Source organism: Equus przewalskii, chromosome 1 (genome assembly GCF_037783145.1).
Source record: "Equus przewalskii isolate Varuska chromosome 1, EquPr2, whole genome shotgun sequence".
Lineage (NCBI taxonomy): Eukaryota > Metazoa > Chordata > Mammalia > Perissodactyla > Equidae > Equus > Equus przewalskii.
Window position 1 is genome coordinate 79,555,512 of NC_091831.1, and position 15,651 is coordinate 79,571,162.

At 45.4% G+C, this 15,651-nt stretch overlaps 1 protein-coding gene across 9 annotated transcripts in view; it reads right to left on the minus strand.

Annotated features, from left to right (window-relative positions):
• Positions 1 to 15,651, minus strand: part of DISC1 (DISC1 scaffold protein) — a 347,047-nt gene that overhangs the window by 222,147 nt on the left and 109,249 nt on the right. For 8 of the 9 annotated variants that reach the window (XR_011524952.1, XM_070568817.1, XM_070568801.1 and 5 more), the window contains exon 6: positions 12,923 to 13,158. Coding sequence is in view for 7 of the 9 variants with exons in the window: in XM_070568817.1 (XP_070424918.1) it covers positions 12,923 to 13,158 (236 nt within the window). In the remaining 2 variants the exon portion in view is untranslated. The remainder of the gene's footprint in view (positions 1 to 12,922; positions 13,159 to 15,651) is intronic. The other variant, XR_011524953.1, reaches the window with a different exon arrangement.

Consider the following 15,651-nt stretch of genomic DNA (forward strand, 5'->3'; position numbering starts at 1 on the left):
GCGCCTTCTCATGCCCGTCAGATAAAATGTCACTGGTCAGCTCAAATCCCTGTTCCAATATGTCCAGGGGAAGCCAAGTCCACGGGGACCAACATGGTCCATCTCCCATCACATCTCTGACCTCCTCTCCCACAAAGCCCTCCTTCACTCACTCTGCCCTGTCACATGGGCCTCCTGACAGCTCCCAATCTGCCTTGGTTGGCGCAGGCCCCTCAGCCTGAGTGTTCTCCCTGCAAGACACACAGAAGGCGAACTCCCTCCTACCTTCAAGTCCTCGCTCTGACCTTATCCTCTCAGGGAGCCCAGCCTGACTGCTCTACTTAAAACTGCTAATTTCCCATCCTTTTCTACATTTTCCCCCCATCGCATTCACCACCTACTAACCTACTAGGGAATTTACTTATTTGTTGTTTATTGTTTACTTCTGCCTTTCCCACTAGGAAGAAAGCTCCACGAGGGCAAAGATCGTCCATGGAGAAGTACTGGCACACAGTTAACTGACATTTGCTTAAGGATGACGCTCACTTTCTTGTCTTCTGTCTAAGGAACAGGTGGGGCATGGCGGGAACATCCTCACCTCTCTGAGAGTCACGCCTAAACCACAGGATGGTGAGAGGCTCCAGCCTTGTCCCCACCTCCACCACTGCCCCAACACGAGTGGGCATGAAAGGCCAGCCCTGCTTGTCACAGGTGGAGCTTCATGTGAGAAAGAAGATGTAAAAACAGAGTCTCCTCCATAAGATCTCCTCTCTTTTTTCTAAACTTCATCTCTTAGATGTCTCACTCTCTTTGACATATCTCTTTTGGATGGTTTCTTTTCATAGCGGGTGAACCGCGTCCCTCTAAAATTGATATATTGAAGTCCTAACCTCCCATATCTCAGAATGTGACCTTATTTGGAAATCGGGTCATTGCAAATGTAGTTGGTTAAGATGAGGATGTTAAGGTGGGCCCTACTCCAATATAACTGGTGTTCTTATAAAAAGGAGAAATGTGGACTCAGGAACACACAGAGGGTAAGACAGTATGAAGAGACACAGGGAGAAGATGGTCGTTTACAAGTCAAGGAGAGGGACTTGGAACAGACGCTTCCCTCTGAGCCCTCAGAAGGAAGCAGCGCAGCCGACACCTCGATCTTGGACATCTGAACATGAAAGCTTTCTGTGTTTAAGCCACCCATCGGTGGTCCTTTGTAATGCAGCCCTCGCTAACCTTCTGCAAAAACCTATAGCTACCTTAGGCATCTACATGCCCCCAGTCAAATGGCAACTAACAACTCTTTACTCCCTGTTTCTCCAGATGCTGCCACTTAGGGAGGCAAAACTCAAGAACCTTATGACAAACTTGAATCTGTGACTCTCTCTTAGTAATACTTTCCAAACTTCCCATAGATCCAGGCACCAGATCTTCCTTACACTTAGACTGAAGCATCTACAGGGCCAAAGGTCCATGCCCACCCAGAGCTGGTCCCGACTGCCCAGACCAGAAGTGCCTTCCCCAAGAGCCAAGAGCCCGCTTCCTGCCAGGGCCTCTTCTCAGGACAGTCCGCCCAAGGGTGGACCCCACTGCAGCACACATACCTCCAGTGAGCAATGCGCAAGCAGTGGCTACTTTGAAGGGGAGGTATCTACATGTAAAAGCCCATCACAGTGCAGGACACACCCCAGGTGGGAAGACAAGGTCGCAGTACCCTTGGTCCTCTTCCTCCAGGCCACACGTGTTGGGCGGGTCTGGATGGACTCCTTTATGGTCACGGCCTAGAGAAACTACCTCTCACCCTATGTGTTCATTACGCTTCCTCCTGCCACCGCTAGCCCAGCCATGACAGCCCTTAGCACCAGCCGCGGCCCTAGGCATTAGACTCACATCACAAGTGCCAACCATGTACCTGCTCCGAAGACGAGCCTTTGAAGAACAAAGGCTCTTATCTGTCCCTACTCTTATCTGGACTTTTGCCGCAAAAGAATATTAGTGACGCTCAAAGAATTCCACCACCATCCTACTAACTTTCTGCAAGATTTCAAACAAGTCCCTTTCTTCTGGGTCTCTATTTCCTCACCCGCAAAATGAGGAGGCTCGACTATGTTATTTCTACAACCTTCCAGTCCTACCATCCAAGATTCTTTTGCTGTTCTACCAATCAAGATTCTTTTACTAATATCATTTTATTTGTAGCATTTAGAGAATCTAAAAAACACATAGGTTGTATAAACTGCCAGATAACATTTGTGACCAAAGCAAAAATATAGGCCAGATGCCTCATTTTTGCTAAGCAAGGAAGGCACGAGTTTTTCAGCCCTCAAAACTGAGTTGTCTGCTGGTGGTTGCCCATCCATCTTCCTGCCTGCATATACCTAGCCTTATGCTGAAGTCCTATTTTAGCAAAAAGCTATGGGAGAGGAGGAATATCAATTTTGTCTCCAAACAGCCTTCTCCCTGCCCCCTTTCTCTCTCCCCACTCACAATCCCCCCCGCCCCCCAGCTGTCTTGTTTAGTAAAAATAAGTTTAAGAATGAGAGATTGTTACCAAAGCAAACCAGAAATGACATAAAGGGCAAAATGACAGCTACCCTAGCATAGGCGCTACTCGGGTCTTGAAACAAACAAACGAAAATACAGGAATCCATTGACATTAACAACCTTGCCAATTACTGCTCAGTCCTCCAACCTTCTGCTGGGGGCAAGTGGTTACAAAAATGACAGCAAAAACTGCCTTAGGAAATGCAGGATTTTATCTACTTGGCCTTTTTCCTTCCTTGGACCCTTCTCTCCTCACAGCTGATAATGTCACATGTCACTGGTGGGACATACTTGGGGCACAGGCAACAAAAATGCCAAGAATTCCTCCGGGCTTCACATGATCTCATAAAGGCACAGTAGGGCACATATACTCATCAGGAGAAAGCCATTCCACTTGGCTATAAAAGCTATCGAGCTGGTTATCTGAGCCAGTGACTCCCGGGGAAGGCTGCATGGTGCAGTGGAGAGAGATTTGTACCAAGAGGTGGAAGACCCAGCACCTCTGCTGGCCACCCTCACCACCTTTGGCACAGCACGCAATCTCTTTCCTGTCCAGCAGTGGGATGCGAGTCTGACGTTAGAGCTGCACACATGACAGACACTCACATTTATGCCGGTCAAACAGCTGGCTCACCTTTGGAAGATCTTGGGCAGAATGAAGTATAGAAAAAGTTTTAAATAAATCATTCATACAAATAACCATACCTTTATTAGAATAAGAAAATATTTTAGAGTAATCTAACAGAAATTGAGCAGCAGAATTTTTAACTAGGGTGAAGTAAATATATTTGGCGTTTTCCTCTCTGGCCCAATCAAAGGAGATTAAATGAAAGAACCGAAACAAAACAGGCCAGCGAAATCCTCCGACTTACAGCCCGTCATTCTTTCTCTGGATATGGATCACATTAGTGACTCATATCCTTAGAGAACCTTCCTCTGAACTTCAGGGATCCCAGGGCCAAACTTTAACTAGGACACTATATTCTGTCACTCTTGAGTCTTTACGGTAAAGCCCACCTTCTCCAACTACCTCGGCCAACTCATATTGAGATGTCAAATTTCATAAGACTATAAACTCTGTGTGATAAAATCCATCTATGTAACTTACAGAAGTACTCCTAAAAGGAGAGAGGGAAAGTGAGGGAAAACAAGGGTTTCCAGTTTCTTAGAAAAGACTTCCTGGGGTCAAGGTGCTGATGGGAAAATATGGTGCAGAGGAAAATAACCCTAAAATTGAATTTACTGGATTTGCAGAATTTTCCAGATTTGCTCATACGAATAAGATATAGCATAAATGCATGCACATGTGCACACACGCGCGCACACACACACACACACACACACACACTTGCCTCACGTCATCTCTTGCCAATTCCCATCCCCAGTGGGAAACTCTGCCTGACATTAGAGTCACAGCTTCCTTCTAAGTCCAGTTCTATCAAAAATCACAGCTTTATTTTCAACTGATTAACTTGGTATTTTGCTTATGCGAATACTCCAAGTGTTAATTCATCCACATCTTGCTCACTGCCTCTGAAACAATCTTATTCCAAATTGAAACTACAATTCATGTGCCAAAAACATTTGACTTACAGACATTTGTCTGTAAGCGATTTTACTTGTTTAATAAAGAAGAAATGAGAGCAGGAGTCAAAAATATGAACAGCCTTATGTCCGCATCATAACTGCTCTCCTTTCTACCCCTTCCTCCCAAGGTGTTTAATGATACCTTTTAGCACACAATAAGAAAAATTGCTGGCCTCCTATTTTTTGAAGACTGGTAACCAAGCTGCTCCACATTTTCAACTATTGTCATAACCCAAATGTATTTCAATATTCAAACAAAATTTTAATTCTGGGGCTCTCAAGTTCTTCTCCACAAAAATCCTGTGAGTTCAGTCCTCAAAAGACTACAATTCGATCCAAGGAGGATATGATCCTCCCTCTACTAAGTGACGCAAAGGCAACTTCAGATTTCCATTTTAATCACTCTCCCCCTAATTCTGACTATTTAATAAGTAATGTCCCATTCCTCCCAGAGCTTTTTAAAGAAATACCCTGAATTGCTTGTGTTTCCATTTAACACTAATTTTTTTTTAACGTATGCTGTTTTTCCTAAATTTCTAAACATGTAAACTTTCCATAACTATGAAGCTTGCCCAAAAGGTTTTACTTTCTGCTTTGGGTTTGTTATGCTTTTCTGAACCATCTTTAATTATCTGCCGTATGGCCAAGAACAAGCACATGCACAGCTAAAGCCTGCAGAAACAGTTTAACTTTTACATTTCTCCCAGGCTTTCTCAAAATCCGATGACAAAGCAACAGATCAGTCAGATTCCAGAACCAGGGGGATATTATCAATTTCATTTCCTAAAATGTTTTAGCGGGTAAACTTAAGATTAACACATTTTATTGAATAAGGATTGTGAAAATAGACTGTTGAACAAAATGAATGAACAGCAGGAAAAAATCCAGTTGACTCAACAAGGAATTGATTAAGAAATCAAACACCAGTATCAGTACGACTCAAAGAGGAAGCTGAGGACTGCGGCAAAAAGGAAGCACGAGGTGGTAATGAGAGTGGGCAGCCAGGATGAACCCCTCAATGAAAACAAGCCCGCACAGAAGGCGCAGGGCCGACCTGCCGGCATCTAAAGGAAACCTTGAGGTTCTGGTTGTTCAGGTCCTCCCAGTAGCCTAGGAATCAGCACAGGAGAGATGAAACACCCCTTCGGCAGCTCAGAAAGGAGGTGCTGTTAACTGATTACATTCCCAGCCAGCACGGAGCAGGATTTCCCTGCTCACTTGAAAAGGGTCTGTCTGAGCACAGCCCAGTCACCTTCTGCTGAAAGAGCGTCCAACTTTCAGCGCAAGGTCTGAAGGACAGTTTAGTCGGGTGTATTAAATTAACATCTGAAGAGTTAAAGCGGGGAACAGGAACATACGAGCCACAAACAGGAAAACATTCTTGGGATATGTGAAGAATAAGAAAATAAAGAAGGGGAAGAGAGGATTGTAGAAGACACACAAATTACAAAGAAATTAAGTACAGAACAGCTCTCAAGGTGATAAATAATGGAAAACAAAAACTGAAATTGACTAGCAGAAAACCTTTTAAAACAGGCCACGTGCTTTCACGTGTGCCGAGAGCTGACTTCCAGTTGCAATATTAGGAGAACTAGCTACAATCATTCTAAAATAATTATCTCCCATCTTTGAGGATCCTTGGGGGCTCCAGCTGAAAATAATTAGCCTGATACCTAAGTTATAAAAGAGGAATGGAAGAGTCTGCAAATTCCAAGCCTCCCAAGAAGAAATATCTAAATAGTGATAATAATAATAATAATAATAATAGAGCCATGTTGTAAACTCCTTGGAGAAAACAAGACTCAGAGAATTTGTAAAATATTAAAATATAACATTTAAAAATATATAATCACTTTTTCTTCCTCCTTTGTACTATTTTTTGTTTGTTTTGTTTTGTTTCGGCTTTTTGTGAAGAACATTGGCCCTGAGCTAACATCTGTTGCCAATCTTCCTCTTTTTTTTTTTTTCACTTGAGGAAGATTGTCACTGAGCTAACATCGGTGCCCATCTAGGTCTGCACCCAGGATGGGAACCTGCGAACTCCAGGCCACCAAAGCGGAGCACGTGAACTTAACCACTACTTCACCAGGCCAGCCCCAGTACTACGTTTTTTTTTAAAAATCATAGTAAATTTACTCTAGCTCAAAATAAAGTCTGGTTGGTTGGTTTGAGGAAGATTAGCCCTGAGCTAACATCCACCGCCAATCCTCCTCTTTTTGCTGAGGAAGACTGTCCCTGAGCTAACATCTGTGCCCATCTTCCTCCATTTTATATGTGGGACGCCTGCCACATGGCTTGGTAAGTGCGTAGGTCAGCACCCAGATCAGAACAGGAGAACACCGGGTTGCCAAAGCGGAGTATGGGAATTTAACCATTATGCCACCCAGCCAGCCCCTAAATTCTGATTTTTTAATTTGTAAGTAAGATGAGATTCCTCCCTTGAACTTCTCAAATATACTCAACAAAAAACAGAAGTCAGGGTCCTGTTTTCTTGGGGCAAGTGGCATCTGTACCTGCCCAGATGGTAGTTTCAAATCCCTTTTCTCTTTTCCAACCCTTTTCCTTTTTTTCCAAGTTGTGGTTTGGTAAACTTTTCTCATTGCCTGTAATCAGGACTTTCCCAAGGAAACGAGAGGATGCAATGGTGAGGCGAGTTCCAACCTCCGAACAGTAGCTTCAGTGCAAGTTTCCATTCTGATCCGTGTAGTAACATGCTAGTCATCAGCAATGACTCACTTAGAAAAGAAAGAACTCCAGCCCCGTAGCCCATGGATGTCATGGTTTGCCAAGGAACTTTGCAGGGGAACTTATTTGGGGGCTATTAGGAACGGAATTTCCGGGGGTTTGGGGGAGGGGGGTTAAAGCAGTTTATTTCAACTTACTTCTCAAAATCCTAAATGCAAAGTGTTCCAGATCTGGAAGCAGCCTACAACTTCATCTAGTTCAAACTTTGATTCTATGAAGCTCCTCTAGCACAGGCCTCACTCGTTCAGTTTCTCTTCCTCCTTCATTCCCTTCTCTGGAAGTGCTGGCAGACCTCTCTGACCTGAACCAGTTGCCTGCTTGGTCTCCCCGGGCTGCCTGTGTTTACAGACCCATTTGCTCTAATCCCTCTCGGGTGACACCAGGCAATCTGCAGGGCACAGAGACACCCATCACTGGCCTGGAAGGACATCCATTCTCTTTAGCTCGAACCCATGGACCCACGCTCTGCCTCGCTTGACTTCTTTCCATTGCTTGCCTGAGCACTTGGTTCCAAGCCCTGGTCTCTCCCAGGCTGTCAACATCAACCATCTCTCTCCCCCACATATCAAAAATTGGCCAAAGATGTCAGGACACTTACTGCTGCATGAATTTGGACCCTTAGCAGCCTCATCTGCAAAATGGGCATAAAACTAATATATTATCCAATACCATATAGCGTTACTGTGAGTAAAAACGAGCATTTTGTAAACAATAGCGATACTAAAATCAATGTATTGTTATTATTACAAATCTGAACGAGAGAGACAGACATGATAAATAGGAGAGTTGAGAGGACAGATCTCAAAGCGGGGCTATTGATTTTTTCCCAGTCAATTGTGAACTGCTGAATTTCATTATTTCAAATCTCACTGGAGAGGAGCCCTCACATCGGCCTGGACTGCTCATTGTGGACTGAGTGCCCTTGTGATGGGGATGCCTGAGCACCCTGAACAGTCAGTCACCCTCGCCGGGGAACCATGGGCAGTCAAGCCAACAGGGAGAGGGGAGCAGCCCTGGCTTGCCGCCCACTGCCCCCTGCAGCAGCCCAGCCATGCTGACTGAGGTCCCAGATGCACCCACCAAGGTCCAGCCAATTGAGTGTAACCAGTTGAGTTTGTTTCACAGTTTGCGCCAGTGGTTTGTGAAAAGATGTGACACGTTTCTTCCAAATGCACAGTGAGAGGCAATTCATCCATGAGCTGCCAGAAGACATTTCACACGAAGCATGAAAATTCCAGGAGCTGAGGAATGAAGAACTCAACCACACAGTAATACAAGCCAGTCAAGTGTCTCTAAAGAATGTTGGAAAGGATCGTGTGCAGCCCTCATATCACCACTGTTGTTATTACTGTGATTATTCCTGCCACACTTTACAGTTAGCCACATGTGTGCTAGATGGGGTCACAGCCCTCCCCTAGTGTTCAAGGCACACAGACCCACAAAAGCCGGGAAAGATGAGCTACAAGTCACTCCCCTCTTCATCTTACACCAAATAAACAGATGAAACCTCATGCCCCACATTCAGGGATGTGGCCCACAGAAAACCCCAGAAACTGTCACCTCCTTCCTCCCTGTGCCCCCACACCTCAATTCCATTACCCCTACACCCCAATCCCATCACCAAGGTTGGGAGTGGAGTCAGTATGGGACGGAAGGAGAAGAACCAGTTAATATTGGGGGAGAACCAAGCTCTCTGGATGAAAGCCATCCTTCTAGACCTCTCCCATCAAGGGAAGACTTGCAGGAGAAAACCAAGAGTTTCTTTTAAAGCCGAAGGATTGGAACCTCAGGGATGGGGGAAATTCAAATGAACGCATCTTTCAAGTGGCTCCTATCCTTTGTAAATCCTTGCCCTGTCAGCTTCCACACTGTGTCGGTCCCGATTCCCCAGGTGCTTAAAAATGTTCTCCTCCCATGTGAGCCAGCCCTGTGGCTGAGTGGTTAAGTTTGCGCACTGCCCTTTGGCAGCCCAGGGTTTCACCGGTTTGGATCCTGGGGGCAGACCTATGCACCACTCACAGAGCCATGCTGTGGCAGCATCCCACATAGAAGAACCAGAATGACTTACAACTAGGATATACAATGATGCACGGGCTTTGGGGAGGGAAAAAAAAGTTCTCCTCTTGTTCACTGGAAAAGAACCATTCTCATTGGCTCTAATCAAAAGGCAGCTATGATGGGTCTGAGAAGGCAGGTCTTCGTTCCATCCTGCTAAGATATTTGATCTAAAATACAGACATTAGAAAATTCAAACAGCTGCTTTGCTTTCTATTATAATATCCGAATAAAGAGCCACTGGGTCTCACATCCCCACGCAGGCCCTTCTGCTTCCAGCTTTGGTCTAACACCAGCCAGAGAATTTCCAAGAAGCTACGGTCAGAAATGATGGCGCCCAGGCAAGCACAGAGTCTCCACCAGCAATTCGCTCAGAACTGCCAAGTGTCATTAGGAAGTTCCTTTTCAAGCTCAACGTGTGGTTGATCCAGGGAAACAAACATAGCCTTCCCTTTGAACTTGCAAGTTATTGAGTTGAGTAAATCAGAAGCAGCTTCTCCCCAGACAGCACCCTGAGTTTATAACTGGCCTCTATGAAAAATCTTTATGGATGATGAGTGTAATAGTTAGGAAGTTGAGTGGTCTGTTTCTCTAGATTTTTGTGACAATATTAGACTCTGCAACCTCTGTTCATAAGACTTCAAGATATTCCTATTTCACAATTTGTCTGGATCTCTCCACCCGACCTAAAAAGAGACCATTCTCATAAACGACAAAGACAGCTAATGATGTATATAAGATGACTTCTTCTGGCTGGGGCACTTACGGGATATAGCCCCCAAGTCAGCATTTTCTAAAAGACAACCAATACTGCATATCAAAACTAAGTTAACAGGATCACATACAATTAGTTAAAAAAATACCAAACCAAGCCATCTCGCTTCTGTTGAGCCCTAAGACTCCACAGTGGCTTCTTTCAAACGCTCTGTCTCTGGGAGTCTGTGCTGCATCTCATCAGCTTGGAAAAGGTATGTCTTCCTCCTTAAATGGAAAGCCCACATAACAACGGTGGTTTTTCCAATTGATATTTATGGCAGGGAACGCACGATGCCTCCCCTCCCTAGGTGGAAGAAAGGAAGCTGACCAGTCAAAACCTACACCTACACACCCCGAAGCGCCCAAGGCAGGGAGGTGCCTCCCTGCACCACTGAGTAAATAAAGGAGGTGCCAAGGTGGCCGCTTGCAGTGTCACCCAGATTGTGAGGATGTCTCAGGTGGTCGCGCTCCAGCAGCACACAACCTCTCCCAGCTCTGCTCACAAAGAGCATCCCATGCTGATTGCACCTACAACGACTTCACCATTCGGGAAAGGTCACGCCATGAACTAGCCCTTCAATTGCCCATGTTTCTTTTTATCTTTGAACCACTCCTGTATTTTCCTTCCTACCCTCCCATGCAACTCTCAGTTCTTATGTTCCTAAGAGTTCCTCCTACACAGAGCCCGGGAGTTCTGAGTCACTGAGATACCCAGATTTTCCCAAGGTCATCTCAGCACGAAAAGTGAGAGCCTGCTCTTGACCTGAACTCTGTAACCTCAGCGGGAGCAATTGCATTCGGGGATGATGAAGCCCCAAGAGAGCACTGTGCCATGCTCAAGAGCCATCCTCAGGTCCAATTTCCCCAAAAGCGTCATAAAATCCAATGGCCACAAACTTTGAAGTCTTTCAAGAGCCCGTTCAATTGATTAGAGCACTGGATTACTGGGCAGAAGTCACACTTTTGTTGCCTGTCTGCATCTCATCCTGATGAAAAGGCAAGCTGGAGTACACGGGCAGAGAAATCGACTAGAATAAGAAGATGCGAGTTGGGGCCCAGCTTAATCAGCCAACCACACTATGGCATTCCTTGTTTTAGACTAAGAGAAATAACTTCCTTGGATCTCTGGGTAGAAACTGTCTTTTACTGGTTCAGACCCAAAGGCAGCTTCAGAGGTGTACAAGAATCTATTAGTAGCTACGTAACCAGGGAAATGTCTGAGTTCCCGTTTCCTCATCTCTAAACGGAGGATAACAAGGAGAGCCCGGCTGCCACAGCGGCTGCTCTGAACACCAGGAGCTAGTGAGAAAGCACTCACCCTGCAGCCCTCACATCTCTGTGCAGTGTACAGGGCCCACCTGCAGCGACATTCCCCAGGAATTCAGCTCAAAACACAGAGGCTTTGTGAAATACTGCAGTGGATTCTAAGTTAAGCATGCCCCAGCTTTTTCCCTCAAAGAGCCATCAGCCTCTGAAGAGAGGAGAGGAGGATAACAACCTCTGCTGTTAAAAGCAAAAGGAGAAATCAGTAGGACACATCTGGATGGTGCAACCACACAAGGCTCCTTTTAGGCCTCATGTATACATATATGCATCTATAAAAATATATTTACATGTATACTGCATCTTATACATATTACATATGTGCGTATAACTTATAACATAGTGCATATATTATATGTATGCATGTATAATTACATATAACACATGGTGTGTAATATACATGTTATGTGTACTTATACACATGTATGTATACACAGACAGAGAATGACTTCCACAGGAGAACAAGGGAGCAGGAACAGGAAAGATCCTTAGAGGCTGAGGCAACAGCGTAAGGACACATACGAAAGGTGCAGGAGGGACAGCACAAGGCAGAGGCAACGATCCGTTCCCTTTGGCTGAAATTTGGCAGCTCTCCCAATGTCTCCCCCTTCAGCATGGGCATAAGCCATGGGGTTAGATTTCTGCGGTGAAATATTAGGGCTGGGAGGGGGATGGGAGGAACTCCTGAGCCGCTCCCTGGAACACCATCTGTGACTTGTGCTCTAGGCTGGATAGGATGTAACACATGTGTAAGCGGACAGTTATTCACTAAGGAGTCTGGGACACATTTGGATGGGCAGTCTGAAGGCCTTCAGGAGACTGGAATCCCCATGAGAAAAATGAGAAACAGTAAGGATAGTAAATTGCTTGCTCCCATCCAGGCGCTGCTATGAGAGCTCTACGTGTCTCAGCTCCATTCACCCGCAGAACAGCCCTGTGAGGTAGGCATTATTATCATCACCCTGCCCCGAATAATAAGTGGTTCCCAGCCAACAAGTGGGTGAGTGAGGATTCAACCCAGATAACCAGATGGCAGAGTCCACAGTCTCAACCACCACAAATGGTGAGTTGACCATGAATCCCTCTTGTTGCCCTACACCCATGGCGCTCCCATCCTTCCTACCCACCTGCACAGTCATTCGGGTACAAATCACTTTCTGTCTAACATGTGTAAGTGTGGGCTCTGTCTTTCTCCAAAATAAGGCTATGAGCTCCGGAGGAGCAAGAGGCAGAAGTGCATCTTATGGCTATTCCTCAACACAAAACGCAGGGGAGAGTCTCACTCCATGCTAAGTGGATAAAAAACGGGGCTTTGAATTAATGAGCAGGAGTTTAAGGATCAATTTTGCCTCTTATTAACTGTGACTTTGAGCAAATTATTAACCTTCTTAAACTTTCTTTTTCTCATCTGTCAAATGGATATAATAATAGCAGCAATTCATAGAGTAGAGCTGGCACATAGGAAGCACTCAATAAATGTTAGCCGTCATTTATAAGAAGTCATTCTTCCAGGTGGAAACCCTGTCATCGATTGAGTCTCCCCCTCTCAATGGTTGGTCCTTCACCTTGGCGAGAAAGGTAGTTCACCTCTCTCCAGACGACCATCCTCAGCACAGGTGGGCATCAGAATCTCTAAGCAATTGAGTTCCAATAGATCTCAAAGGGGTGTTTGGAAATGGGGAGGCCGCCCATGAGAATGGAGAAGAATACCGGCCTTTAGCCAGTTGGGTGGCCAGGATCTAAAATATCTTGGCCATGCTCAGGAGTGCCCCACACAATGAAGAATTTTCCCGCTCAAAATAACGATAGGGCTTCCACTGGAAAAATACAGCACTGCTTGGAAAATATTTATAGATGAGGGACGGCAGACGAAATCAATCCCATAAACAGGTCAAAGAGGAGAGCAATCCAAAATCAGTTAGGAAATCACCAATACCTCCTTACGGTTTCAGGCGGTTCTGCACAGAGGGGAATCTGATTGGCTAAGACCAGGGTGTCATGCACAGCCTTGCTGACCTCCTGCAGCTCACCCAGGGACAGCCTGCCCATCAGGGGAGTCAGGTCGCAGCCCTGCCACGGGAGGAGCTGCACTTGAGCTTCTATTTCCTTTCTCAGCTGGTGATCTTTTGCTTCCAGCACCGACATCCTCGCTTGGAGGGCTTCAATTTCCTTCTGTAGAGAAAGGAGAGACCAGATTTTATAAGCTAACTCTGCTCATGGCAAACTGCTCTGCTGACAACAAGCCCTTTAAATGAGAGTCGGCCATAGGCACGAGCGCCATGAAGATCCCCTTCCGAGGCAGGCAGATTTTTGGAAGTTTGCTGAACTGGAAAAAGGATACCAGCTTTATATTTCTGATTTGTTGGCATAAGGAAAAACATTCCCTCCCAAGCATTAAATAACTATGGCGGGGGGGGGGGGGGCGGGGGGGGAGGTGAGCCAAGAATTTGACCTGGAAGAATCCAGCAAATATTTAAATGCCTTATGTCATTTCAGGTGGAAGAGCTAGAACCCAGGATGGCAAACATCATGTACTTGAGATACGAGGTCTGCAGGTACCACGAGCCACACACCAAAAGAGAAAAGCAAACAGTCCGCGGTTGGTCTGTCCCCAAATGAAAATTCCATGTGTAGAGAAGGATTAAAAATCAGAGCTTCTTAAGTCTGCAGGAGTCAAAGAACAATGAGATGCTGCAGATAGTGCTATGCAGTCTAAAGTTCAGAAAAATATTAAATAAATTAATTCCCACTAATATAGCAAAGCAAAATCCAAAGACCCCATAGAGAATCGTCCAATTGAGGTCAATGAATAAGTAAAACAAGCAGCAGGTAATTGAACACCCATCGTGTGCACAGTGTTCTAGCAGATAATCATCTCACCGCCCATAGGATCCTGAATGGCAAATGAGACTCTTTTAATTAACGCACTCCCATGTTCCGTGCATTGGTTTCTGGCTGATAAGAACACAGCTCTAATCCTGGATGTCTCCTCATCTCTTATATTCTCTCAACACCAAAGGACAGATCACCTACAACTTCTACTCAGCGACCCCACTTCCAGCAGGGAAGGGAGGAAACTGAGGAAGGACTCAAGATCCACCTCTAAGACAAGCTAAGAAGAAAATAATACACGTCTCCCATTGGTCCAAGATTACAGTATTATTGACATCGTCTCCCAACTAACGTCCCTACCTCCACCTTTGACTTCCCACACTTTGTTGTTTTGTTTTCTTTTTTTTTCAGTTTTTTTTTTTAACTGTGGTAAAATACACGAAACATGAAACTTATCACCTTAACCATTTTTAAGTGGACAGTTCCGTGGCTTCAAGTACATTCACACTGTTGGGCAACCATCACCACCATCCGTTCACAGAACTCATCTTGCAAAACTAAAACTCTGTCCCTGTTAAACTGCACCTCCCCATCACCCCTCTTCCCTCAGACCCTGGCAACCACCATTCTACTTCCTGTCTCTGTGACTCTGACTCCTCTGGTGCCTCATATAGGTGGAATTATATAGTATTTGTCCTTTTGTGACTGGCTTATTTCTTTAGCATAATGTCCTCAAGTTTCATCCATGTTGTAGCATGTGTCAGAATTTCCTTCCTTTTTAAGGCTGAATGATATTTCATTATAGAGATATATCACATTTTCTGTTTTCTTTTTTTGCTGAGGAAGATTGGCCCTGAGCCAACCTTCCTCCATTTTGTATGTGGGATGCCACCACAGCATGGCTTAATGAGCAGTGTGTAGGTCCGTGCTCGGGATTCAAACCCACAAACCCTGGGCTGGCAAAGTGGAGCACACAAATGTAACCACACCACCAGGCCGGCCCCAGACCACATTTTCTTTATCCACTCATCCACTGATGGACCCTGGGGTTGCTTCCACCTTTTGGTTGTCGTGAATAATGTTGCTATGAACACATCTCTTTGAGTCCCTGCTTTCAGTTGGTTGGGGCGTATCCCCAGAAGGGAATTGGCTGGGTCCTGTGGTAATTCTGTTTTTAATTCTTTGAAGTATCACCACCATAGTGTTTCCCACAAGGGCCCTACACTCTGTTCTTAACACAGAAGTCAAAGTGATTCTTTAGAATGTGGTCAGATTACGTCACTTCACTGCTTAAAACCCTCCAACGCTCCCCATTCCAATCAGAGAAAAGCCCACTTTCTTACAAGGCCCCCTTTATCTCTGACCCTCTCCTCTGCTCTTCTCTCCCACCCTGGCCTCCGGCTGCCCTCTGAACAGGGGAGGCACACTCCCACTGTAGGCCTCCACACGGCTGTCCCCTCTGCCGGAAATGCTCTTACTGGGCACCTGCCTGAGGCCTACTCCCTCTCTTCCTTCAGTGCTTGCTTCAACCTTCCTTCTCAATGAGTCGACCCCATTACCCCACAACCTTAGTCTATGCATTGCAGCCCTTACCACCCTACAACACAGCAGATCTATAATTTAGGCATTTGTCGTGTCTTGTCCATCTCCCCACTCGCACCCTTACTAGGACATCAAACTCCACAGGAACCCTCAGTATCTCAAACAGTATCTGGTACATAGTAGGTCCTCAATAAATCCCTGCTGAATAAATGAGTATCTACCTTCCCCCAGAGTGTTACCAAGAACGCTCCCTTCTAAAATTATTAAAATTCCCTGGGCTAAAATTATTTT